Source organism: Hyperolius riggenbachi, chromosome 6 (assembly GCF_040937935.1).
Source record: "Hyperolius riggenbachi isolate aHypRig1 chromosome 6, aHypRig1.pri, whole genome shotgun sequence".
Classification (NCBI taxonomy): domain Eukaryota; kingdom Metazoa; phylum Chordata; class Amphibia; order Anura; family Hyperoliidae; genus Hyperolius; species Hyperolius riggenbachi.
In genome coordinates, this window is record NC_090651.1 from 181,881,398 (window position 1) to 181,908,143 (window position 26,746).

Consider the following 26,746-nt stretch of genomic DNA (forward strand, 5'->3'; position numbering starts at 1 on the left):
CGCATTCTCAGATCTACAGGTTCTAATAAGCTAGTCATACCCAGAAGCAACTTGGAAACTTTTGGACCCAGAGCCTTCTGTCATGCTGTCCCTACGTTTTGGAACTCCTTACCTCAACAGATCAGGACAGCTCCATCCCTGGAAGTGTTTAAATCCAGACTGAAAACCCACCTGTTCAGTTTGGCATTTGCAGAAATATATCTTTTGTTGTGTGAATACTTCATCCTACTACCAATTACTGAATCTGAGAGAGCCTAAGCGCTTTGAGTCCTATGGGAGAAAAGCGCTATAGAAATGTTATTGTATTATTATTATTGTATTATTATAATAAGGCTGCCACTAGAGGGAGCTCTAACATTATTGCTATGTTCTGAGGAGATCTATGGCATGATGCTCATATTAAAGTTGGTCATCAACTGAGACACATGTCTGTGTATCTCCTCTGCTTAAAACAGGTACGTGTTTATAACTTTTTGGACTTTGGAAAATTCCTTATCGAATATAAACTAAGATATTTCGGGTATGCCTACATAGATACAGAAATTGGACTTTGTATGCTATGAGGAATTCGCGGGGAATCTATTTGATCAGCCTAGGCCTTAAGCAAAGCCTGTGTTTCATAAATGACCTTTTACAGCCACACAACATCTGCATATGAATGGGTAACAACAGTGGACAATGGCATGGTCCTCAAGTAATGACCCCAGCCCCTGCAAACGGCCACCAGGAGTGGACTGCACAAGCTGAGAGAACCCTGATTTATCCGATTTGTCAACACAAGGGTTTCTGGGCTCGGCACGACCTCATCCAACTGAAACCAAATAGTTTCTACCACCAGGTTTGAGGATGTCACCTAGCTTGTTAATCTGGTATAGCTAAGGGCTGTGCTAACTGCAAGTGGACTAATAAGACTAAAAACTCCAACTCCCAACCAGTGCTCCAAGCCATGGAGGAGGGATCTTCAGAGGAGATATCAAAGTAACTATTTTTCTAAAGCTCTCTTTCTCTTGGAAGGCTGACATGGATATAAGAAGATAACAGAGAAAGGGGCTTGGCTGATGAAAGAGTGTGACTGAAGGTAGAATATAGAGCAATTATGTGAGTCACATATTATGTGTGCCCTAACTTGCACATATGTATATTTGTAAATAAACCTCTTTTATTTAACCCCTTGAAATTACCTCAAGTGTCTGGTCATTAATATAGAGATAAGTAACATAAGCTAGAGTACATTCTACATAACTATAAGCAGAATATCCCTGTCTAGATAGAGTATACTTGTTCTTCTTTACTACACAAGACTATGGGTTTGTCTATTCTGTACAGCCCCGTTTCTAAGGGAGGGCGAGGCGGGTCCCTGCCCGGAGTGCAGTGAGAGATGGGGATGTGACCACATTGGGACTCAGCCGTGGGAGAACTCAGGCCCCCTCCCTCTCCACGGGACCCCCCCCCCCCCTCCATGCTCCCTTCTCCACGGCAGAGTAAGCACAACAGAAGACTCGTAGGAACAGCTCACTTCCCTCTCCGCTCTTAGTGACGACCACTTGTTGCCGAGCTTCTCTTTCTGCATAGCTGCTTACACTCTCACTGCTTCCTGCTAATCAGGATGTAGAGAGAGTAAGTAGCTAAGCAGACAGAGGAGACCAGCAGCAAGTGATTGTCGCTTGGAGTGGGGAAGGAGGTGAGCTTTACCTATGAGTCTTCTGCTGCTTACTCTGCCATGGAGGGGAGAGCATGGCTACCTTGTAATGTATGAGAATAATAAGTTTGGATTACTATGTTACATGGTCACACAATTCTTATGTTCCAGATTCGTGAGATGCAAGATTCAAAAGGTTCAAGATATCTGAGAACATTTTTGGATTAGGACTCAAAGAAATTGTGGATTCCTCCCACCTTTAGTTTTGACGTTGTCAATGGATTACAATAATACTGCTATGAATTTATACTGCTATATTTGTGCAGTGGATAGAATACAGATGATATTCTTTAATAATCTGCCTTAAAGGGAATCTGAAGTGAAAATAAATGTATGAAATAATGCATTGCATGTGTAGTACAGCTAAGAAATAGAGAAGTAGTAGCAAAGACACAAGTCTTATATTGTTTCTAGTAAAGGAGGAGTTAAGAAGCTTCAGTTGTTATCTATGCAAAAAAAGCTTCTCTGAGCTCTCTGACCAAACTTTGGTGGGAGATGGTCCTATTTTCTGCAGCACTTAACCACTTGCCGACCACCCACAGCCGGTGGGCGGCGGCAAAGTGGTGCACAGAACGACTGCAATACACCCATCGGCAGCGGCTCGTTCTGCGCTGTCTGGCCGGGGATCACGCGCTCATTGTGCACGCATCCGCCGGCAATAGGCTCCGCCCATCTGCAACGTCAACCCGCCGGCCGTTCGGAAGCGGTGGCGGGTTGTTAACCCATGGATCGCCGCACAGTAAGCGTATAATACGCTTTGTAATGTATACAAAGCGTATTATACAGGCTGCCTCCTGCCCTGGTGGTCCCAGTGATCAAGGGACCACCAGGGCAGGCTGCAGCCTTCCCTGTCTGCACACACACACACACACTGATCTGTCCCCCCTTGCCCTCTGATCGCCCACAGCACTCCTCAGACCCCCCCCCCCTCCCTGCCCACCTCCCAGACCCATGTTTGCACCCAATCATCCCCCTAATCACCCATCAATCACTCCCTGTCACTATCTGTCAACGCTATTTTTTAGGTTAGGTCCTAAACTGTCTCCTGGGGGCTCCTAAACACCCCCCCCCACACACCCTCAGATCCTTGCCAGACCCCCCCCCCCCCCGCCCCCTCGTGTACTGTATACGTCTATTCTTCCCTGTAATCACCCACTGATCACCTGTCAATCACCCATCAATCACCCCCTGTCACTAACACCCATCAGATCAGACCCTAACCTGCCCCTTGCGGGCACCTGATCACCCGCCCGCACTCTCAGATTGCCCGCAGACCACCCTCAGATCACCACCAAAGTGCATTGTTTACATCTGTTCTCCCCTCTACTCACCCACTAATCACCCATCAATCAGCCATCAATCACCCCATCACCACCTGTCACTGCTACCCATCAGATCAGACCCTCATCTGCCCCTTGCGGGCACCCAATCACCCGCCCACACCCTCAGAACGCTCTCAGACCCCAGCCCTGATCACCTCGCCAGTGTATATCTTGCATCTATTCTCCCCTCTAATCACACCCTGATCACCTATCAATCACCCCGTCACCACCTGTCACTGCTACCCATCAGATCAGACCCTAAACTGCCCCCTGCGGGCACCCAAACGCCCCCCCCCCCCCTGATCACCTCCCCAGTGCATTGCTAGCATCTATTCCCCCCTCTAATCACACCTTGAGACACACATCAATCACCTCCTGTCACCCCCTAGCTTACCTACCCATCAGATCAGGCCCTAATTTGCACCGTGTGGGCTCCTGATCACTCGGCCAAACCCTCAGATCCCCCTCAGACCCCCTTCCGATCACCTCCCCAGTGCATTGATTGCATCTATTCTCCCCTCTAATCAACCCCGAGACACCCATCAATCACCTCCTGTCACCCCCTAGCACTCCTATCCATCAGATCAGGCCCTAATCTGCCCACTGCGGGCGTCTGATCACCCGGCCAAACCCTCACCCGCCCCACCGCAGTGACAGATATTTTTTTTTCTGATCACTGCTGGTCTCTACAACTTAATTGTCGCTGAGACCAACCGTTATGCCACACAATACGCAACCACCAATCCAAGAAGCTACCATGCCCAGCCTTTTCGGTGGAAACCACTCCAAGTTTCCGAACGTAACATTTTTTGGGGCCTTCTCCTTAACATGGGTCTAGTCAAAAAGGATGTATTGCGGTCTTATTGGTCTACGCACCCAATACATCACATGCCCATGTTCTCGTGTCCAGGTCACGATTTGAGAACATCCTGCGCTTCCTGCACTTCAGTGCCAATACAACCTGTCATCTAAAAGGCCACCCTGCTTATGACCGGTTCCACAAAATTCGGCCCCTCATAGACAACCTATCATCAAAATTTGCAGATGCTTATACCCCTGAACAGGCATTTTGAGGCTACTCCTCAAGGTTTTGGGCCCTTAAAATGCCAGGGCAGTATAGGAACCCCACCAAGTGACCCCATTTTAGAAAGAAGACACCCCAAGGTATTCCGTTAGGTGTATGATGAGTTCATAGAAGATTGTATTTTTTGTCACAAGTTAGTGGAAAATGACACTTTGTGAAAAAAAAAAAACACAATAAAAATCAATTACCGCTAACTTGTGACAAAAAATAAAATCTTCTATGAACTCACCATACTCCTAACGGAATACCTTTGGGTGTCTTCTTTCTAAAATGGGGTCCCTTGTGGGGTTCCTATACTGCCCTGGGATGTTAGGGGCCCTAAACCGTGAGGAGTAGTATAGAAACCAAATGCCTCAAAATGACCTGTGAATAGGACGTTGGGCCCCTTAGCGCACATAGGCTGCAAAAAAGTGTCACACATGTGGTATCGCCGTACTCAGGAGAAGTAGCATAATGTGTTTTGGGGTGTATTTTTACACATACCCCTGCTGGATGGGAGAAATATCTCTGTAAATGACAATTTTTTGATTTTTTTACACACATTTGTCCATTTACAGAGATATTTCTCGCACCCAGCATGGGTATGTGACACTTTTTTGCAGCCTAGGTGTGCTAAGGGGCCCAACATCCTATTCACAGGTCATTTTAAGGCAATTGGTTTCTAGACTACTCCTCACGGTTTAGGGCCCCCAAGTGACCCCATTTTAGAAAGAAGACACCCCAAGGTATCCTGTTAGTAGTATGGTGAGTTCATAGAAGATTTTATTTTTTGTCACAAGTTAGCGGAAATTGATTTTTATTGTTTTTTTTCACAAAGTGTCATTTTCCACTAACTTGTGACAAAAAAATAAAATCCTCTATGAACTCACCATACACCTAACGGAATACCTTGGGGTGTCTTCTTTCTAAAATGGGGTCACTTGTGGGGTTCCTATACTGCCCTGGCATTTTAAGGGCCTTAAAGCGTAAGGAGTAGTCTAGAAACCAAATGCCTCAAAATGCCCTGTGAAATCCTAAAGGTACTCATAGGACGTTGGGCCCCTTAGCGCACCTAGGCCGTAAAAAAGTGTCACACATGTGGTATTGCCATACTCAGGAGAAGTAGTATAATGTGTTTTGGGTTGTATTTTTACACATAACCATGCTGGGTGGGAGAAATATCTCTGTAAATGACAATTTTTTTTATTTTTTTACAGAGATATTTCTCCCACTCAGCATGGGTATGTGTAAAAATACACCCCAAAACACATTATACTATTTCTCTAGAGTACGGCGATACCACATGTGTGACCCCTTTTTGCAGCCTAGGTGCGCTAAGGGGCCCAAAGTCCTATGAGCACCTTTAGGCTTTACAGGGGTGCTTACAATTTAGCACCCCCCAAAATGCCAGGACAGTAAACACACTCCACAAATGACCCCATTTTGGAAAGTAGACACCCCAAAGTATTCAGAGAGGGGCATGGTGAGTCCGTGGCAGATTTAATTTTTTTTTGGTCACAAGTTAGCAGAAATGCAAACCTTTTTTTTTTTTGTCACAAAGTGTCATTTTCCGCTAACTTGTGACAAAAAATAAAATCTTCTATGAACTCACCATGCATCTTAGTGAATACTTTGGGATGTCTTCTTTCCAAAATGGGGTCATTTGGGGGTATTTATACTATCTTGGAATTTTAGCACCTCATGAAACATGACAGGTGCTCAGAAAAGTCAGAGATGCTCCAAAATGGGAAAATTCACTTTTGGCACCATAGTTTGTAAACTCTATAACTTTTACCCAAAATAATAAATATACACTGAATGGTTTTTTTGTATCAAAGATATGTACCACAGTAAATTTGGACAAAAATGTATATAGAAATATTACTTTATTTGAAAATTTTCAGCACATAAAGTTAAAAAAAATCATTTTTTTGACAAAATTCATGTCTTTTTTGATGAATATAATAAAAACTAAAAATCGCAGCAGCAATCAAATAGCACCAAAAGAAAGCTGTATTAGTGACAACAAAAGGAGGTAAAATTCATTTAGATAGTAGGTTGTATGACCGAGCAATAAACCGTTAAAGCTGCAGTGGTCTGAATAGAAAAAAAAGCTCTGGTCCTTAAAGAACTCACAAGGTCAAAAATCGTAATTTTGATCTTTACCTGTTTAATATTTGAATCCACAGGTGTGTTCCAATGCGCCCTCCGTTCTATTCCGCCTCAAAAGTATCCTTTATATTCCCCCCAGGCTGCGACCCGACCCCACAGCACGGGTCGTCTCCTATGCCACATTCAAGATGGCCGCCGCAAAGATCCGCGGCTGCGCAGTACGCATGGCGCGCTCGCTGTGAGCGCGCCCGCTGTCACAGTAGGAGGACGATGACAGCGAGTACGCGGCTGGGCAAGGGCGGAGAGCTGCGCAGCCGCACTCTCCGCCATGCCACTGCGCAGCCGTGGATCTTTGCGGCGGCCATCTTGAATGTGGCATAGGAGACGACCCGTGCTGTGGGGTCGGGTCGCAGCCTGGGGGGGATATAAAGGATACTTTTGAGGCGGAATAGAACGGAGGGCGCATTGGAACACACCTGTGGATTCAAATATTAAACAGGTAAAGATCAAAATTACGATTTTTGACCTCGTAAGGGGTGAAAAGACTGTGGTCCTCAAGTGGTTATACATCAAAGAAACACTCAGAAAGATTTAGATAAGAGTTTACTGCAAATGAGTTCCAAGGGTCATTAGCTCTGCTCTGTTTCATAGTTTAGAATAGAGAGTTTGGTTTGTATGCGCAAATATGAGAGAATGATGCAATGTTATTAAAAAAAAAAAAAAAGAAGCTATATAATTGAAAAATATAAATATGAGACTCGTTCTTTGCTACTAATGTTCTAGAATTATCCATACTACACAAACAATTCATTGTATCATAAGTTTTCATTTTTCACTTCAGTGTTACTTTTAATACTGGTAAAAGGGGACTCAATATAGTTCAACTGATGGATGAGGGCTCTGAAAGAAGAAGTGGCTACTTTATAACCTGGGATGGGTGGGGGAGGCATGATGGGGAGGGTTAATAAAGATCTAAAATGTTCACAGACACACACAACAAAGTGTTTTTACCTTATAACAGTCATTGGCAATCAGTTGAAGAAGGCTGAATGACTCCCCTGATGTTTCCATTTTCAGATAAAGCTCCCATGCCATCTTTGGTTTTTTGTTCATGATATCTTTAAACAAATAAAACAAAAAAAAGTATCCATTTTTAGGCACTGTAAATACAATAAATATACTTATTTAAAAGGATACTTAAGTCCTGTAAAAAAAGGTAGTTTTACTGACCTGGGGCTCCTACTCAACCACCCTCCGGTCATCCGCCATGGCTCACTTTCGCTTTCAGTGACTGAGCCTGTTGCTGGCCACTGCACCTGCGCAGCCCTGATTGCGTGCATCCTCATTCCCACTCCCATCCCTGGGAGCGTCCTGCACAGCTGCAGTACGAGAAAATCTTTACTGCGCCTGTGCATGGACGCTCCCGGAGCCAGCAATAGGCTCAGTCGCCGAAAGTGAAACTGAGCCGTCGCAAGTTGTGCCTGTGGCCATGGTGGACACAATGCCTAGAGTACTTGGCATGCGCCAGGGTAATAATATATTTTTTTTTGGGGGGGGGGGGGGAGGGAGTAAAGCCAATTTAAGTAGGACCAAGCTACATACTGGGTGACTGGGTGGTGGTGGACTGAGCAGGAAAGCTGTGCCTGTGGCCAGGGTGAACATGAGGCCTGGAGTAGCTGGTATGCGCCACGGTAATGGATAAAAGTCAAATTAAATTAAGGCCATATTTACACATCAGTCCTGAAACCCTCCAGTATCCACAACTTATTCATTTTAATAAACGTCAAGTAATCTGCACTGATGTGTGATTGGTGACTTTGCTGTCATGATCCCTTCAGCTGCACTGAATGTCCTTTCTGACAGGACATTTGAGGCGGGGCAAGCCAACAGCCCCATTCTAATGAGGTTTGAGGCAGAGGACTACATCCCCTGATCCGAATCCAGGGCAACAACTAGTGGTGCTCGTAATGACACATATAGGGGATAAAGAGGCGCCCTGGTTGTATAAAATACAATAAAAACAACTAAAAATAAACGAGAGAGATTGAATTCTTAGACAAAGAATTTTGAATAAAAAAGAACAAGCAACGTGTTTCACGGGTCTGAGCCCGCTTTCTCAGGCCAATAAAAGTGCCTATAAACACAACAATCAAGACTCCTAAATGGTTACACTCTAAACGCAGCAGGTATAATGCACATCAGTTAATCTGACAATAAATATACAGTAATTAATTACATATTAAAAAGTATTCTTTAGAGAAAAATTCACATTTCCTAATAGCCATATATCCATATATGTACACAACAGCCCAAAGGGGTAGAAATCATAGGTGTAAAGCCGTATATAAAAACAAATATGCTGAGATAGATATTCAAAAGGGCATATGTGCATACACACGTGTTGTATTTCTGCGTTCAAAGCACTAAATGTCTGTGCAAACAAAACAACAACAACAAAATAAAAAATAAAACAGTAACCACAGTTAACATAAACTTGGCCAGTGTATAATAGAATAGGACCATAGGCTGGAGTTGCTGAGACAATCCTGCAGCAATGCACCAGCCAAATAAAAATAGCACTAGTCATTAATATAATAAAATCAAATACCTGAGTATGTGCTAAACCAAATGACAGCTAACAGGACAGGCCACGGAGGAGGCAAGGTATAGCAAAAAGCATAAACTTCCCAACAGTCTCTAGACCTCTAACTTAGGGAGCCTTTGGCTCAGGGTCTGCTCACACTGCTGTATATATCCATAGTGAGGATTTAATCTCATTAGGCAGGTCGAATGTTAGAGAAGGAAAGCACAACTTCCTGAGACATCAGCGTGCTTGGCTCCGGTCACAGGAAGTACCTGATGCGCCATTTTGGAGCTATATAATAGCGAGTGCGAGTTCCTATGTCTCACTATGCGAGTGCCAGTACTCGCATAGTGAGACGTAGGAACATGTAGTACATTTTTGCTGCCGCTAGATGACAGCAACATTCACAATTAGAAGTCAATTCAGTACAGGAATAAGATTACACAGAGATTTTATATTAGGGGAATCAAGAGAAGATCTATGTAGATCTTAGTATAGGTTCTTTCTGGTGTATTTGGAGGGTTTGTTACTAGTGTAGAATATGTGGGATATATAGAAAAGACAGTTGGTTAGGGGTTTTCTACATTTAGATGATATGCATAAAGAAATGTCTTAGTAATATATAGTATAGTACAATAGGAAACGTTCTCTTTACAAAGTTGTTTTTTTGTTGTTGTTTTTTTTTTTTTTTTAACTAGGTGAATTTGACACTTAAGAGTGAAGTGTGTTATGATGAAATTAGTTAAGGGACTATATCAGAATGTGCAATGGTGTTTAGCATATTTTTCAGTTAAAAGTTGTTCTATGAAGAGACATACTTATAAATAAACTCATAAAGTCATACATATATGTGCCCACACATTTGTCCATAATGCATACATCTAGTAAGGAAGTGACAAGGGCATGTGGAGGGGAGTTATATTGAGGGAGGGAAAGGAAGGGGGGGGGGGGGCAATAGGGAAGTATGATTAGTAGTTATGTTCCAGACACTCGTTTAGTCCTCCGGGTCTAAGTGTCCGCAGCGTAAAGATCCAGAACATCTCTCTTGCATGTAAACGAGTTTGTCGTTCATCAGGAGAGAGTCTGTCAGATATGTGTTCAATGGGTGTGAAGGAGATAAGTTTGGAGTCGGAGTTATGAAACTCCCTATAATGTCTAGATAGGCTGTGTTTGGTGTATGCCCGTGAAATGTTCCTCCTGTGTTGTCCTAGGCATGCGCGAAGCTGTTGGCTAGTTCTACCTACATACTGTTTGTTGCAGGGACAGGTGATTAAATAAATAATATGGGTGGTAGCGCAATTAAAAGTGTCTTTTAGGTTGAAAACTTCTTCGGTGAGAGTACCAGTGAAGGTCAATATTTCAGAGTTGAGATAGTTGCATGCCAAACATCTAGATGATTGGCATTGATTGATGCTAGGGGTAGTGGCCTCATTGTATTTTATTGGTCTAAGAGCACGTGGTTTGCTAGGAGCTAGTACGTTTTTCAGCGTTTTTGCTCTCCTAAAGATCAGCTTGGGATTGGACTCAAGTTTGGGATATAAGTAGGGGTTTTTCAATAAGGTGGACAAATGTTTACGGAGGGTGGACCTGATGTTAGTATGGTCAGAGCAGTAGCGGGTAATGAATGAAGGTTGTGAATCATGCATGGGTAATTGCTTGGGTGGACGTGTCGATAGAACAGTAAGGGAGGGGAACACCGAGAGCCCAATATGGTGCAGTATGTTTCGTAAAGATGAAAATGTGATAGTATAACAAGTTTATACTCACAAACATAGGTTGCCTTCCAGGCAACCACTGTATAAGCAGGTGAGGAGATTAGACCTGTCCCCACTCAGGATTAAGAAGTCGCTCTCTGTAGTAAGGAAAGAAGGGGGCCAAACCCCTCCACCAAGGGTGGACAAATTTTGTGTAGACGGAACAGAGGCGCCAAAAGGATAAAATGAGATAAAATGTTTAAAAATCGGGGGGGGGGGGGGGGGGGGGGTGATGGTGGATCCACCTCTCCCGTAGACAAACAAGCGAAGCATGTTGATTTTTCAACATATATAAGATTTTTATTCATACACTCCAAACAATATTGCAACGCGTTTCGCGGGTTCAACCCACTTCATCAGGCTATGAAAACGGAGTATAACACTACGGAGGAAAAGAAAAATACATATATGTATATAAGTACATACATACACATACGTGTACACACATAGAAACAGATAGAGCCGCTAAAACTTTCCTGAAGGTGTATAACCATCAGACATTTTTCACAGAAATAACCTTGTTTAAAATATTAGCAACAGAATGTGGTTTGATCTGATAGTGGCTGTCCTATGGGTTGTAGTCCAAGCATCGGTTATTTATGTCTATTAGTGATATTATTGCTACTGGTGCTATCAAATAAACATAAGGTACTAGAATGTTATCAATCTTATTTCTGCTGCTGGGGCTACTTTCTAGTACCTTATGTTTTTTAGCGGCTCTATCTGTTTCTATGTGTGTACACGTATGTGTATGTATGTACTTATATACATATATGTATTTTTCTTTTTCTCCGTAGTGTTATACTCCGTTTTCATAGCCTGATGAAGTGGGTTGAACCCGCGAAACGCGTTGCAATATTGTTTGGAGTGTATGAATAAAAATCTTATATATGTTGAAAAATCAACATCTTCGCTTGTTTGTCTACGGGAGAGGTGGATCCACCCATCACCCCCCCCCCCCCCCCCCCCCCGATTTTTAAACATTTTATCTCATTTTATCCTTTTGGCGCCTCTGTTCCGTCTACACAAAATGTGTCGATAGAACAGTTTTTCGATCCAGTGTTCTAGCTTCCTTCCAAGCTGCTTGAATCAAAGTTTAACCTTCCAAAAAAACAGTGTCTTCATGCGCTTACCCTCCCTGGCGTTTAGTTTCTGCAGGATTTCTGTGCAAACAGTGATCCAATTAATTTTCATAACCTTTTTTCCTGTAACTTAACAAAATGTGTCAAGCAGGGGTCTAGTGTACATTTTGAGACCAATAAAAGCTTGAAACTCAAAATCTAAGCTAAATTTAAAAATTACTCCCCAAAATCTCTGATCATTTATACTTCCAAGCTGCAGCTGCTAAACCTGCACTAATAGAGATGATGAGCAGATTCGATCAAGAGACACATCTTTAGCTAATCAAATCTGATTAGAGAGAGATCGGTCGGCTGCCCATGCTCCACAGGCTGGTTCCCTAAAAAATGTCAACATGAAATTGCTCGGGAATCGCCACGCCCGTTGCCTTATCGCTGCCCTCCAATGTAAAAATGTACTCCCGTGTGTGCATTTATACATTACCTGTCCTGTTCCGCCCACTGCGTTGTGCCCATCTGTCTTCGGAATCCCCCGCAGATTATTGTAGGTAGGTAGCCAGGTCTAGGTGCCCCCAGTATAGGCTAGGTAGGTACAGGTGTCCCATTGTATAGGCTAGGTAGGTACAGGTGTCGCTTAGTATTGGCTAGGTAGGTGCAGGTATCCCCCAGGATAGGCTAGGTAGGTGCAGGTGTCCCCTAGTATAGGCTAGGTAGGTACAGGTGTTGGTCAGTATTGGCTAGGTAGGTGCAGAGGTTCCCCAGGGTAGGCTAGTTAGGTGCAGGTCCCCCAGGATAGGCTTGGTAAATGCAGGTGTCCCAAAGGATAGGCTAGTTAGGTGCAGGTGTCCCCCGGACAGGCTAGTTAGGTGCAGGTGTCCCCCGGGATAGGCTAGGTAGGTGCAGGTGTCCCCCAGGATCGGCTGGTTAGGTGTCCCCCAGGATTGGCTGGTTAGGTGCCCCCCAGGATCAGCTGGTTAGGTGCCCCCCAGTATAGGCTAGATAGGTGCCCCCAGTATAGGCTAGCTAGGTACAGGAGCCCCACAGTATAAGTTAACTAGGTGTAGGGGCTCCTGTACACTATCTGCAGCATTAGTCATGCAGGGCAGCCATCAGGGGGGTACAAGAGGAAAAGTAGTATGGGGCCCAGGAAGGGTTTGGGGCCCAAACAGTGACAGTGCTACTCGAGCCTCTGCTGGCAATTATTCTACCGTGGCATAATAGGAGTTGTGTGGTCATCTCCCTCTTACCTGCTGTGTGATTGGTGAACATGCATCAATGCAGGGGGGTGGGAGTTTTGGGCAGGGTTGCCCAGCAGGACCCCGAATGCGAAGTTCTCCCGAAAAATTCGGGTGGTTTTTGGGTTTGCCGCATACGAACCCGAATGCAGCCGAACCCGAATACGAATGTGCGCACTCGAATTCGGCCGGATGGAGCTGTGGGTTCGGTTTCGGCTTCGGGGATGACGTGATTGGGCCAATCAGAAGTCCTCCTGCCGAGGACCTGGCAACCCTAGCAACCAATCAGAGGAGGGGAGCCTTGCCCTCCCCTCCCCTCCTCTATATAAGGCGGCGGCCATGTTGTGGAGCCACGCACTTGTGTGACTGCTGCTGGTACTGAGAGATTCCCCAGTGCTGTGCTGTGTCTGAGCAAGTGCTTTTCACTGCTAAACCTAGCGTTTTGCTTCCTAAACACCTCCTAAACACATTTATTGTTGTCTTATATACAGGGCTGGCCCGCCCATGAGGCGGGGTGAAACTTTTGCCTCAGGCGGCACTTTTGGGGGGCGGCACTCGCCCGTCCGTGGGTGTGGGGGGCCGCCCGAGCTGGAGGGGATAGCGGGCAGAAAGGGGGTATTGGGCCTAGCGGCAGGGAGGGGGGTCAGACCCCCCCTCCCTCGCCTGGGTCCCCCGTCCTCCGCTCCCCTCCAGCTTTAAAAAGTTACGTTGCTGCAGCTACGGTAGCTATTGTAAGAGGCAACGGGCGGGAATCACTCACCTCTTCCTCGTTCCAGCGTGCGCTCCACTGACATCACTTCCTGCTACGTAGCAGGAAGTGACGTCAGTGGAGCGCACGCTGGAACGAGGAAGAGGTGAGTGATCCCCGCCCATTGCCTCTTACAATAGCTAGCTGCAGTAACGTAACTTTTTAAAGCTGGAGGGGAACGGAGGACGTGGGACCCAGGCGAGGGAGGGGGGGTCTGACCCCCCTCCCTGTCGCTAGGCCCAATACCCCCTTCCTGCCCGCTATCCCCTCCAGCTCGGGCGGCCCCCACACCCACGGCTTGGGGGGGGCGGCAATTTCTTTAAAGATTGCCTCAGGCGGCAAAAAGTCTAGGGCCGGGCCTGCTTATATAGTTAGCTAGTATTTTGATTGTTTTTAGTCAGCTAGTGTATAGTGTGCTAGGCTACTGTTAGTCTGTGAGCAGGCTAGGCCTGCTAGCCTTAGCCTACTACTAGCTTAGGTAGGTTAGGGATTCTAGTTAGGTGTGTACTAGTAGTACTAGTTTAGTTAATTATTACTGCTGTAGTCTGTTACTTTATTAGTTTCAGTACTGTGTTAGTTAGTTACTGACTGTGACAGGTCACCACCAGCATCCGTTGTGAGTGACCTGACCTGTGACTGTCTGTCACCTGCCCGAGCCTATTGATTGATTGCGTCTGACCGTGTGTGACCGATTGTTGTAATTGTCACCGACTGTCTGCCGCACGACTTACTTGTAGCGTATTACGCTAGGTGTTTCTTAGTTACCTGCGTGCGTGCATACTACTAGTGTCTACTACTATACTACTAGTCTACTAGTACCCGTTCACTAATTTTTTTTTCAATGTTACTGTGTGATTTTATTATCATCCGTAGTGTGTGTAATAAATAAGAGTTACAACACATACAGGCCACCACACCAGCATCCGTTGTGAGTGACCTGTGACTGTCTGTCGCCTGCCCAAGCCTATTGATTGATTGTGTCTGACCGTGTGTGACCGTTTGTAATTGTCACCGACTGTCTGCCGCACGACTTACTTGTAGCGTATTATGCTAGGTGTTTCTTAGTTACCTGCGTGCGTACTACTACTGCCTACTACTACTATTACTAGTCACCACCAAGTCACCACCAACACAGACTTTATTAAAGTTTACACCCTTTCCCGCCCTCTTCTACTTATTTTTTTTTACTGTATTTGTATAGTGCACAATGACTGGCAGAGGTAGAGGTAGAGGCACCACCAGGCGAGGAAGCACCATTGCAGGAGCCACTGCCAGCAGCAGCAGGTCTGGGACTGGTGCACCGCCAGCCACTGACCACAGGGAGGAGGGAGCAGAGGCGCAACAGCAACGTGTTGCGCCCATCTTTGAGACGGGTCGTCGCCCACGGCCCATTGGGGAGAGTCAGGTGCAGGCTGTGGTGGAAATGATGGCGGGGCAGGAAGCCACTTTTTCCAGCCAGGCCTCCAGCACCAGCGAGACTAGTGCCACCAGCACCAGCACTCCTGTCCGCAGCAGGCCTCCACCAGCACTTGAGGCCATGGTCACGGTGACCCCATCGACCAGCCTGCCCGTTAAATGAGCACGCTCTTCTCCCTTGAGACTATGACCATGTACAGGGATGTTTTGGAGAAGTATGAGTTGGAGATGATGGGGTCATCCAAGGAGGAGGAGGAGGAGGAGTTTGAGGGGCAGAAGTTTGTTGTTGGCGCTGAGGAGGAGGGGCGTGATGCAGGGGATGTTGGGGTAGAGGAGTTGGTTGAGTCGGGCTCACAGGATTTGTTTGGGGTTGATGATGATGACTTGATAGATCCTCCCTATGTGCCACCAGTACCACCAGCACAGTTGGTTGAAGGCAGCCCGTCATCGGAGGAGGAGGTGTCTCTGGCGCAGCAAGGCGCGGCAGCAGCAAGGCGGCCAGCACAGGGCGTGGAAGGCAGGAGCCACAGCCTGCTGCTTCAGTCGCTACCACCACCCACAGCAAACCTCTAACTACAACCAAAAAGGTACAATCCTCCAAGGGCACCCAAAAACCCCAGCCCTCAAGCTCAAAGAGCAGGTTGAAGTCCCCAGTCTGGCGGTACTTCACCAAGTGCCCAGTGGACCCGACCCGTGCAATTTGCAACAGTTGCAATCTCAATCTCAGCAGAGGTCGCGATATCCACAAATTGAGTACCTCGTGCCTGCAGACCCACTTACAGAGCAGACATTTTGAGGACTTTAATGAGTTGGAGAAGCTTATGCAAAGTGGTGCAGGCAGTGGTCAGAGCCAGACAGCCACTGCACAGATTTCAGCAGCAGCAGCCGACCCTCCTGCCCATCCAGCAGCACCTGCAGCCCCTCCTGCCCATCCAGCAGCAGCAGCAGGAGCACAGCAGCAGCTCACTCCCCCCCCCCCCCCCCCCCCCCGGGCAGCCAGTCCTCAGTGGCCTCATCAGCTCCCTCCACAGTGGCCTCCTCATCCTCCCGTGCAGGCAAACACCGCCAGACCCTGCTCAGCGAAGCATTCCCCGGTGTGACCAAGGTGCTGCCTCCCGCCCACAGGCGCATCCGGTTGCTGAACGGGTTGCTTGCCCAGGCCATGTGCTCCCAGCTCCTGCCATATTCCTTTGTGCAGGAGGGCAGTGACATCAGAGCGCTGCTGCAGGTTGGGATCCTAGAGTGGCAATTCCCCAGCCGCCACTATTTCTCCCGCAGGGCGATCCCAGCACTGCACCGCTCTGCCATGGAGAACGTGGGCCGCGCGCTGGATCACGTTGTCACTGCGCGGATCCACATAACCATGGATTCCTGGAGCAGCCGGTTTGGGACAGAGCGCTATCTGTCCTTTACGGCCCACTGGGTCAGCCTGGTGGAAAGCCCGAGCGAGGAAGCAGCAGGTCCATCCTCGGGCGCAGCAGCACCAGTCGCCCACTACGTGGTGCCACCGCGCGGGGTCAGGGGAGAAGCAGCAGCTCCCACCGCCAAGCGATCCCGTCTCTCCAGCAGCGTGAAGGCCCGCCACTGCCAAGTGCTGCTGGAGATGAAAAGCCTGGGGAAACGCTCCTTGACGGCAACTAACGTGCTTCGGTACCTCAGGGAGCAGGAGAGGACGTGGCTGACCCCCAGAGGCCTCACTGTGGGATTGGTGGTGTCCGACAATGCCGCCAACCTGCTGTCTGCCATCAGCAGTGGAGACTTGCTCCACGTCCCTTGCTTGGCCCACGTCCTGAACCTGGTGGTGCAAAAGTTCATGCGCACCTACCTGGGGATGTAGGAGCTGTTAGAAGCGGCGCGGAAAATTGTGCGCACTTTCCGCCGCTCAGCAGCTGCCGCAGCAAAACTGGCAGACATCCAGCAGGGGGGCCTGCCAAGACACCGCCTCATCATAGATGTGCCAACTAGCTGGAACTCCACCCTGGCGATGTTGGAGCGGCTGGTTGAGCAGAGGAGGGCTGTCAACCGGTACATCTATGATGCCACTGTCGCCGGCACCGGCAGCAGAAGCAGCACCACACTCCAGCTCCTCACCAACGCGCAATGGGGGCAGTCGCAGCAGGTCTGCTTGGTGTTGGCTCCCTCCCTGCAGGGAACCAACCTGGTGAGTGAACAACGGGCATCCCTCTGCCAGTGGGTGCCCTTTGTTTGTCTGCTGGACAGGGCACTTGGCGATTTGGTGGATTTGGGAGAGGAGGCCCTGAAGCAGCTGGAACAGCAGCCACCTGTGCAGTCCACTGCTCCGCAGGTATTTGAGTCCCTGGAGGAGGAGGAGGAGGAGTTGGAGGTGCTGGACGTTGCTTCTGGGGGGGGACATCGGAGCTCAGCAGCAGTGGTGCGAGGGTGGAGAGAGGAGGAAGAGTCTCAGGGGCAAGAGGAGGAGGAGGACGCTGACCCTGATGTCTCTGTTAGACGGTCCACCCTGTTCCCCATGGCAGTGCACATGCTGCGCTGCCTGCGCACAGACCCCAGGGTCAAGCGGATGCAAGCGAGGGAGGACGCCTGCATCAGCATGATCCTGAACACATGGCTGAGGGGGAGGTGGGATCAGTTTCTGCCTGCCAGAGACCGTGAGCAGCGAGCAAGGGAGTTGCAGGAGATCCTTGTTCGGCGACTGGAGGAAGCCTTCCCCGCGCCTTCCACTCCCTCTGTCCCTGTCCAGCAGCCAGCAGCACAGCAGCAGGTGCCTGCGGCCAGCAGCAGCGTCAGGCGCCCAGGAGACCTGCTGTCATTGACGCAGGCGTTCTACATGAAGGTACAGCAGCCGAGAGAGGAGGTGCAGGCAGCAGCCACCTTCGGTGAGAGTCACAGCCAGCGCATGATCCGGATGGTGGCCGACTACATGGGGTCCTTCAGTGGGCTTGACACCGGCAGCGAAGAGCCTGTGGACCCCATGGAGTACTGGGTGGAGCGCTTGCACATCTGGAGGGAGCTTGCACAGTACGCCCTGGAGGTATTGTCTTGCCCCCCTTCCAGCGTGCTGTCTGAGAGGTGCTTCAGTGCGGCCGGTGGCGTGGTCACCGAGAAGCGCTCTCGTCTGTCCACAGAGGGCGTGGACAGACTAACATTTTTGAAGATTAACCAGGCCTGGATAGAAGGCACGTTCCTGGCACCTGTTGTCGGCGAAAGGAGGACATGAGGTGCCTGCCTGGGAATTACAATACATTGCCTGCTGCCTGCCATACGTGACGACTCCTCCTCCTCCTGCTGGCCTGCTGCATTGATTTACCTATGAATTTATTTATGTATTTATTTATTGTATTTCTACCTGACTCCTGCTGCTGGCCTGCTGCATTGATTTACGGTTACCTATGAATTTATTTATTGTATTTCTACCAGACTCCTGCTGCTGCTGCTGGCCTGCTGCATTGATTTACCTATGAATTTATTTATGTATTTATTGTATTTCTACCGGACTCCTCCTGCTGCTGCTGGCCTGCTGCATTGATTTACCTATGAATTTATTTATGTATTAATTTATTGTATTTCTACCGGACTCCTCCTGCTGCTGCTGGCCTGCTGCATTGATTTACCTATGAATTTATTTATGTATTTATTTATTGTATTTCTACCGGACTCCTCCTGCTGCTGCTGGCCTGCTGCATTGATTTACCTATGAATTTATTTATGTATTTATTTATTGTATTTCTACCGGACTCCTCCTGCTGCTGCTGGCCTGCTGCATTGATTTACGTTTACCTATGAATTTATGTATTTATTAATTGTATTTCTACCTGACTCCGGCTGCTGCTGCTGGCCTGCTGCATTGATTTACCTATGAATTTATTTATGTATTTATTTATTGTATTTCTACCTTACTCCTGCTGCTGCTGCTGGCCTGCTGCATTGATTTACCTATGAATTTATTTATGCATGTATTGTATTTATAAAGCGGCAACATATTACACTGCGCTCATTTTCATCCTGCTGCTGTCAGTGGTCCCACCGCCAGGGTCCACACAATGCATTGCCTGCTGCCAGTGCCACACGTCACTCCTCCTCCTACTGCTGCTGTTGTATTTATCCTACTGCTGTCAGTGGTCCCACCACCAGGGTCCACAATGCATTGCCTGCTGCCAGTGCCACATGTCACTCCACCTCCTCCTGCTGCTGCTGTTGTATTTATCCTGCTGCTGTCAGTGGTCCCACTGCCAGGGTCCACACTATGCACTGCCCCGCCCCTTGGAGGTCAGTGTGTGTGTGGCTGCCGAGGAGAGAGGATCTCTCCTACTGAGCTCCAGCAGATCCGACTGCTGAGGTGAATTCCCTTGATTCCTGCCTGAGACCTAGGGCCCTGTCAAGGCTGAGCGTGTGAGGAGGGGAGAAGGACTTCGTGTGTGGAGGTTTGGGCTCCCCTGGGCTGGATAGCTCTGGGGGGCCTGGGCCCTGAGAAGAAATCCCTGTCCTCCAGGATGGAGGCTTATGAAGCTAGGGACAGTGCTCCAATGGCAGGTGGAACTGTGAGTAATGTTGTGGAGTGGCAGAAGAGTGTCAAAACTTTACAGGAGACTTTGGGACTCCATGCAATATGACTTGAAAAAGCGTATTAATAAGTACGGTCAATCATGGAAACCGGCTTTTTTAAAATCGAATCCGCAGCTATTGAAGCTGCAAGAGCAGATAGACCTGAAGAAGCAACAACTGGAGGAGTTAATTTGCAAGTGGTGGTGTGTTTGCTGAAGGTTTGAAAAACCAAAGGCGGTTTGCGGCAATGGAGACTGGGAAAGTGGATGAAAGTGTGCAAGGCACAAGTGGAGGAGAGAAGCCAAATGCTGTGCAGAATGCAGGTGTTTTGAAAGAAACTGGATTACCTGTGATGGCTGGAAACAGCAGTATGCAGTCGCAAGTTGTGCAGGAGACTGCTACTTCAAACTTTATGCAACAGGGCTTTAACAATTTTTTTTCCTCCACAGTATGGACAAAATGTGCAACATTTCCCTGGGACAGTTGCAGCAATATGGGATGTATCCTAATATACAGTATCAAAGTCTTGCAAACAGTATGAATAACCCATTTTTTCAGCAGCAGAGTATGTCCTTATACCAACCCCCTTCCTCCTTTCCCAATGTATCCCCAAACCTTTTTCCCAACTGTTTCAAATCCTTACTGTAACGATCGGTGGGCGCAGAGAGTATCTGATTACCGGTGATCTGCAGTATCACCGGAAATACAGATATATACCAGATTATAAGTGATCTGCAGTCTCACCGATAATCCGATATACAAACTAACCTCTGTTCGCCTGAGTAGAGTGTAGTGTTTTGGTGTAACAGTAACACTAGGAGGCCTAAGCCTCAGTGCAGCAAGGAGAACTGCACGGATTCCTTCCGCAGACCTGAGCTCTCCAAAACGGGAGGAGCCAGACTGACAGTAGGAAGGAAAGTCCGAGAGTGACACTCAGGAAGAAGTGTCACTAACAGGACTGGGAACCGCCTCCAATCGTGAGGTCGGTTCTCGAGGTCAGACAAGCCAGGTCGTACACACACGGACAGATAAAGTACAAATACAGTAGGCAAAGGCGGAGTCAAAGTACAGGCAGGGTTCGGCAACGGGGTATCAGATATATCGGGGTACAAAATCAGGAGGCAGAAACAGAGTCTAGGAACGAGCCGAGGTTCGGCAACAGAGTATCAGAAAAATCGAGGTACAAGGTCAGAGTTCAGGAGGATAGTCGAGGCAGGCAAAAGTCATAACAGATAATCACAATCAAACTAGTACTTTAGCTATCAATAATCTAGCTAAGTGTAGGATTACAGCTCCAGCTGGTCCCGGCACACTTAAGGATCTGACTACGGATCTGGGTGCTCCCACATGTGTGATCGCACGCCAGACAAAGAGCAAGTGAACCACCAGCAGTATATATACTCTAGGACCTTTCCAGGACCTCCCTAATTGCTGGTCCAATGAGAGCAGTGGAATTTTTCAGCTGACCCAGCTGGTCAGGCGACACCCTTTTAACTGCTATTTAAACTCTGCCTCTCTGCTCGCGCGCGTGTAAGTCTGAATCTTGGTGGACTATCAGTCCCAGCCACACCAGTACTGTCATGCAATGTATCTAGTGCGGGGGCCGCCTCTGATGCGGATTCCGCCGTTCCCAATGCGGATTCCGCCGCACTGCCTATGCGGCATGCAGCGTTTTTTCCGCGTTGTGACGCCATGCTGGACGCGGAAACAGCCGCCTCACCTTGAGAGACGGCGGCATTTCCGCGTTTCCTTACAGTACCCCCCCCCGAGGAGTGGACTCCGGACAACTCCTACCAGGTTTCTCGGGATGTAAGGCATGAAACTCCCTCCTTAACTCGTCTGCATGCATGCGTGAACCTGGTACCCACTGTCTCTCCTCAATGCCGTACCCTTTCCAATGTACGAGGTACTGTACCGAATTCTGTACCATGCGTGAATCCAATATCTTTTCTACCTCGTACTCAGGTTGGTCGTCCACCACCACAGGAGGAGGAGGAGTGGGACCCACATGGACTGCTGGTTTAAGCAGGGATACGTGGAAGGATTTTACCCCACGCATGCTGGCGGGAAGATCAACGGAATACGTAACGTTGTTGATCTTCTTGGCCACTGAAAATGGACCCACAAACCTGGGGCCCAGTTTATCTGAGGGCTGTCTCAGGGTTAAGTGACGTGTGGACACCCAGACCAAGTCTCCTGGCTGGAACTTCCACTCCAATGAGCGTCTTTTGTCAGCCTGACCCTTTTGACTCTGGAATGCCCTTTCCAGATTACTCTTCACCTTCCACCAGATGACTTTAAATGCCCTGTGCCAGGCTTCCAGGGTTGGAAACGGAGAGGAGGCAACTGGCAAGGGGGAAAACTTGGGCGATCTCCCCGTTACCACCTGAAAAGGCGAAAATCCGGAGGAGGAATTTCTCAAGTTATTTTGAGCAAATTCTGCGAAGGGCAAAAATCTGACCCAGTCGTCTTGTGCCTCCGCAACATAACATCTCAAAAATTGTTCTAGAGACTGATTTATCCTTTCAGTCTGGCCATTAGTCTGTGGGTGGTAGCCGGACGAGAAAGACAGCTTCATGCCCATTTGGTGGCAAAATGCCCTCCAGAATCTAGAAATGAATTGGACTCCCCTATCCGACACTATGTTTTCCGGAATGCCATGCAGCCGGAAAATGTGGATGATGAATAGGTCGGCCAATTCCTGAGCCGAGGGGAGTCCTTTCAAGGGCACGAAATGGGCCATCTTGCTGAAGCGGTCGACTACCACCCAAATGACCGACATGCCTTCAGACCTGGGGAGCTCACCCACGAAATCCATGGACAAGTGGGTCCATGGCTCACTCGGGGCGGGCAAAGGCTGTAAGGTACCGACAGGTGCCAGCCGGGAGGGTTTACTCTTAGCACATACTGCGCATTCCCTAACAAATTCCCTGCAATCAACAGACAGGGAAGGCCACCAGGCACACCTGGCTACAAGATCCTGTGTTCTGGCAACTCCAGGATGTCCAGCATTTTTATGTGCGTGGAACATTTCAAGGATCTGAAGACGAAAGGGCAAGGGAATAAACATGACCCCTTCAGGCTTCCCTTCCGGGATGTCCTGCTGGAAGGGGCTCAACGTCTCCTTCCAGTCTTCCCAAGTATCAATTACAGCCAGCACCAATTTTCGCGGAACAATCGTCTCAGGGACGGAGGCCTGTGCTGTTTCTGGCTCAAAGCACCTGGATAGCGCATCTGCCTTAGTATTCTTACTGCCCGTGGTGTACGTAATCACGAATGTGAACCTTGAAAAAAACAGGGACCATCGAGCCTGACGAGGGCTTAACCTCTTAGCCCCCTCGATGTATTCCAGATTCTTGTGGTCGGTAAAAACCGTGATAGTATGCTCCGCTCCTTCTAACCAATGACGCCATTCTTCAAAGGCTAGTTTAATGGCTAAGAGTTCCCTGTTGCCTATATCGTAGTTTCTCTCTGCTGAAGAGAATCTCCGAGAAAAATAGGCACATGGGTGCAATCTACCCTGTAAGCCTGAACGTTGAGACAGCACAGCCCCCACCCCGACATCTGAGGCGTCTACCTCAACAATAAAAGGGAAGGAAGTGTCTACGTGTCTTAGTATGGGTGCTGTGCAGAACAGCTCCTTCAAGGTCGAAAATGCCTGTAGGGCCTCAGGCGACCAGTGAGTAGTATCCGCCCCTTTCCTAGTGAGACTGGTGAGAGGTGCAATAACGGTGGAGTACCCCTTTATGAACCTCCTATAATAGTTTGCAAAACTCAGAAAACGTTGCAACGACTTTAACCCCGCCGGCTGAGGCCACTCCAGAACAGCGGATACCTTGGCAGGGTCCATAGACAGGCCCGAGGTGGAGATTATGTACCCCAGAAAGGCGACAGATGTAACTTCAAAAATACATTTTTCCAACTTGGCGTACAGCAGATTTTGTCTCAACTTGTTTAGCACAAATCTGACATGGACCCTGTGCTCGGAGAGGTTGTTGGAGTAAATTAGTATATCGTCAAGGTATACAAGCACAAACCTACCCAACACCTCCCTGAATACCTCGTTAATCAATTCCTGGAAGACGGCTGGCGCATTGCACAACCCGAAGGGCATCACTAAGTACTCGTAATGCCCATCGGGTGTGTTGAAGGCCGTCTTCCATTCATCACCCTCTCTAATGCGGATCAGGTTGTATGCACCCCTCAGATCCAATTTTGAAAAGATCTTAGCGTCTGTGACCTGCGTGAATAAATCGTCTATTAATGGCAACGGATAACGATTCTTCACCGTGATTTTATTTAGGCCCCGATAATCGATGCAAGGTCGAAGACCTCCGTCTTTTTTCTTAACAAAAAAGAAACCGGCCCCTGCAGGCGAGCGGGAGGGGCGAATGAACCCCTTGGCCAGATTGTCACGGATGTACTCCTGCATAGCCACCTTCTCTGGTCCAGACAAATTATACAGGTGACCCCTAGGGGGCATACAACCGGCACGGAGATCGATGGGGCAATCGAAAGGGCGATGAGGAGGTAACCTATCAGCAGCCTTGGGACAGAATACATCCGAGAACTCGGAGTATTGCTCGGGAACACCCTCCACATGTACCTTGGTCTGACCTAATACCACTTTTCCTAGGCACTGTTGGGAACAGAAGTCTGACCAACTGGTTAATTGTCCTGTCGCCCAATTGATCTGTGGCGAATGAAGCTGCAGCCAAGGCATACCTAGGACAATGGTGGAGGTGGTCATATGTAACACAAAAAACGTAAACTCTCCCTATGCAGTACCCCAGTAATGACTTCCACCTCTGGTGTCTGGGACAGCGGACGGTCCCTTTGTAACGGGGAGTCGTCCACGGCAGTAACCTGGATAGGTGGTTTTACTGGGGTGAGAGGAATGTCCAACTTCTCTGCAAATTCGGAACTCATGAAGTTAGCCGCGGAGCCTGAATCAATAAAGGCCTCTGTGGCTTCAGATTTGTCCCCCCATGTAATCGTACAGGGGAGGAGCAATCGTCTTTCTTTCAGGGGTGCGAGCTGGGCGCCTAGGGTGTCACCCCTTATCACTCCTAGGCGGTAGCATTTCCCGGCTTATCCTTATTAGGCTTAATGAGACAGTCTCGTACCCTATGCCCCCCTTCACCACAGTATAAACATAGTTGTTCCGACAATCTCCATCTTCTCTCCACTTGGGTCAACTTAGACCGACCGATCTGCATCGGCTCAGGTGGAGGCAAGACCGGAGATGATGAGACAGAAGGAGACGGAGTTACTAGGGGTGCAGCGGGAGGCACTGTGTAAGAGGTCGGCCTAAGCCGATGACTGCCCCTAGTCTGTCTCTGATGGCGTAGCCTACGGTCGATTCGAATGGCCGATGAGATGGCCTCGTCGACTGTTTTGGGTTCGGGTTGGCTTAACATTAGGTCGGAGACCTCATCCGACAACCCAGACAGGAAGTAATCTAACAGGGCATAAGTGCCAAACCTGGCCGTAACTGACCACCTACGAAATTCGGCCGCGTAATCCTCGACTGGACCCCTGCCTCGCCGTAAAAGTTTGAGCTTCCGCTCAGAGGATGCAGCAAGGTCAGGGTCGTCGTAGATTACGGCCATGGCCTTAAAAAATTCCTCTACCGAGGTCAGAGCAGTATCGGTAGAAGGCAGGTTGTATGCCCATGACTGGGAGTCACCAGACAGCAAAGTTTTAATAAAGGTGACCCGTTGGGTCTCAGTCCCCGAGGATCGGGGTCTCAACTCGAAATACGATAACACTCTACTCCTGAAATTCCGGAAGTCAGACTTGTGGCCGGAAAATTTATCAGGTACAGGCATACGTATGTCAGTACTAGGAGAGGATCGCACTGAATCAACTGACGTCTGGAGGGTTTGCACAGAGCCTGACAGGACATCAATCATAGTCTTGTGGCTACCCAGCACTTGGTTGATGTTTTCCACCGAAGTGGCAAGTGCGCCCAGACGGTCAGTATGTGCGTCCATTTGCATTTTTTGGGTCTGGCGTTCTGTAACGATCGGTGGGCGCAGAGAGTATCTGATTACCGGTGATCTGCAGTATCACCGGAAATACAGATATATACCAGATTATAAGTGATCTGCAGTCTCACCGATAATCCGATATACAAACTAACCTCTGTTCGCCTGAGTAGAGTGTAGTGTTTTGGTGTAACAGTAACACTAGGAGGCCTAAGCCTCAGTGCAGCAAGGAGAACTGCACGGATTCCTTCCGCAGACCTGAGCTCTCCAAAATGGGAGGAGCCAGACTGACAGTAGGAAGGAAAGTCCGAGAGTGACACTCAGGAAGAAGTGTCACTAACAGGACTGGGAACCGCCTCCAATCGTGAGGTCGGTTCTCGAGGTCAGACAAGCCAGGTCGTACACACACGGACAGATAAAGTACAAATACAGTAGGCAAAGGCGGAGTCAAAGTACAGGCAGGGTTCGGCAACGGGGTATCAGATATATCGGGGTACAAAATCAGGAGGCAGAAACAGAGTCTAGGAACGAGCCGAGGTTCGGCAACAGAGTATCAGAAAAATCGAGGTACAAGGTCAGAGTTCAGGAGGATAGTCGAGGCAGGCAAAAGTCATAACAGATAATCACAATCAAACTAGTACTTTAGCTATCAATAATCTAGCTAAGTGTAGGATTACAGCTCCAGCTGGTCCCGGCACACTTAAGGATCTGACTACGGATCTGGGTGCTCCCACATGTGTGATCGCACGCCAGACAAAGAGCAAGTGAACCACCAGCAGTATATATACTTTAGGACCTTTCCAGGACCTCCCTAATTGCTGGTCCAATGAGAGCAGTGGAATTTGTCAGCTGACCCAGCTGGTCAGCCGACACCCTTTTAACTGCTATTTAAACTCTGCCTCTCTGCTCGCGCGCGTGTAAGTCTGAATCTTGGTGGACTATCAGTCCCAGCCACACCAGTACTGTCATGCAATGTATCTAGTGCGGGGGCCGCCTCTGATGCGGATTCCGCCGTTCCCAATGCGGATTCCGCCGCACTGCCTATGCGGCATGCAGCGTTTTTTCCGCGTTGTGACGCCATGCTGGACGCGGAAACAGCCGCCTCACCTTGAGAGACGGCGGCATTTCCGCGTTTCCTTACACTTACCTTGTCAGTCATTCCCCTGTGTGTAATACCTCAGTTTTGTCAAATAATGGTTATGGACAAACTTTGCCCTCACCCA

At 48.5% G+C, this 26,746-nt stretch overlaps 1 protein-coding gene across 2 annotated transcripts in view; it reads right to left on the reverse strand.

Moving 5' to 3' along the window:
• The window catches only part of IFT56 (intraflagellar transport 56), a 1,305,114-nt gene that overhangs the window by 131,023 nt on the left and 1,147,345 nt on the right, over positions 1 to 26,746 (reverse strand). For both annotated transcript variants that reach the window (XM_068242694.1, XM_068242695.1), the window contains one exon: positions 7,208 to 7,314. In XM_068242694.1, coding sequence (XP_068098795.1) covers positions 7,208 to 7,314 — 107 coding nt within the window. The remainder of the gene's footprint in view (positions 1 to 7,207; positions 7,315 to 26,746) is intronic.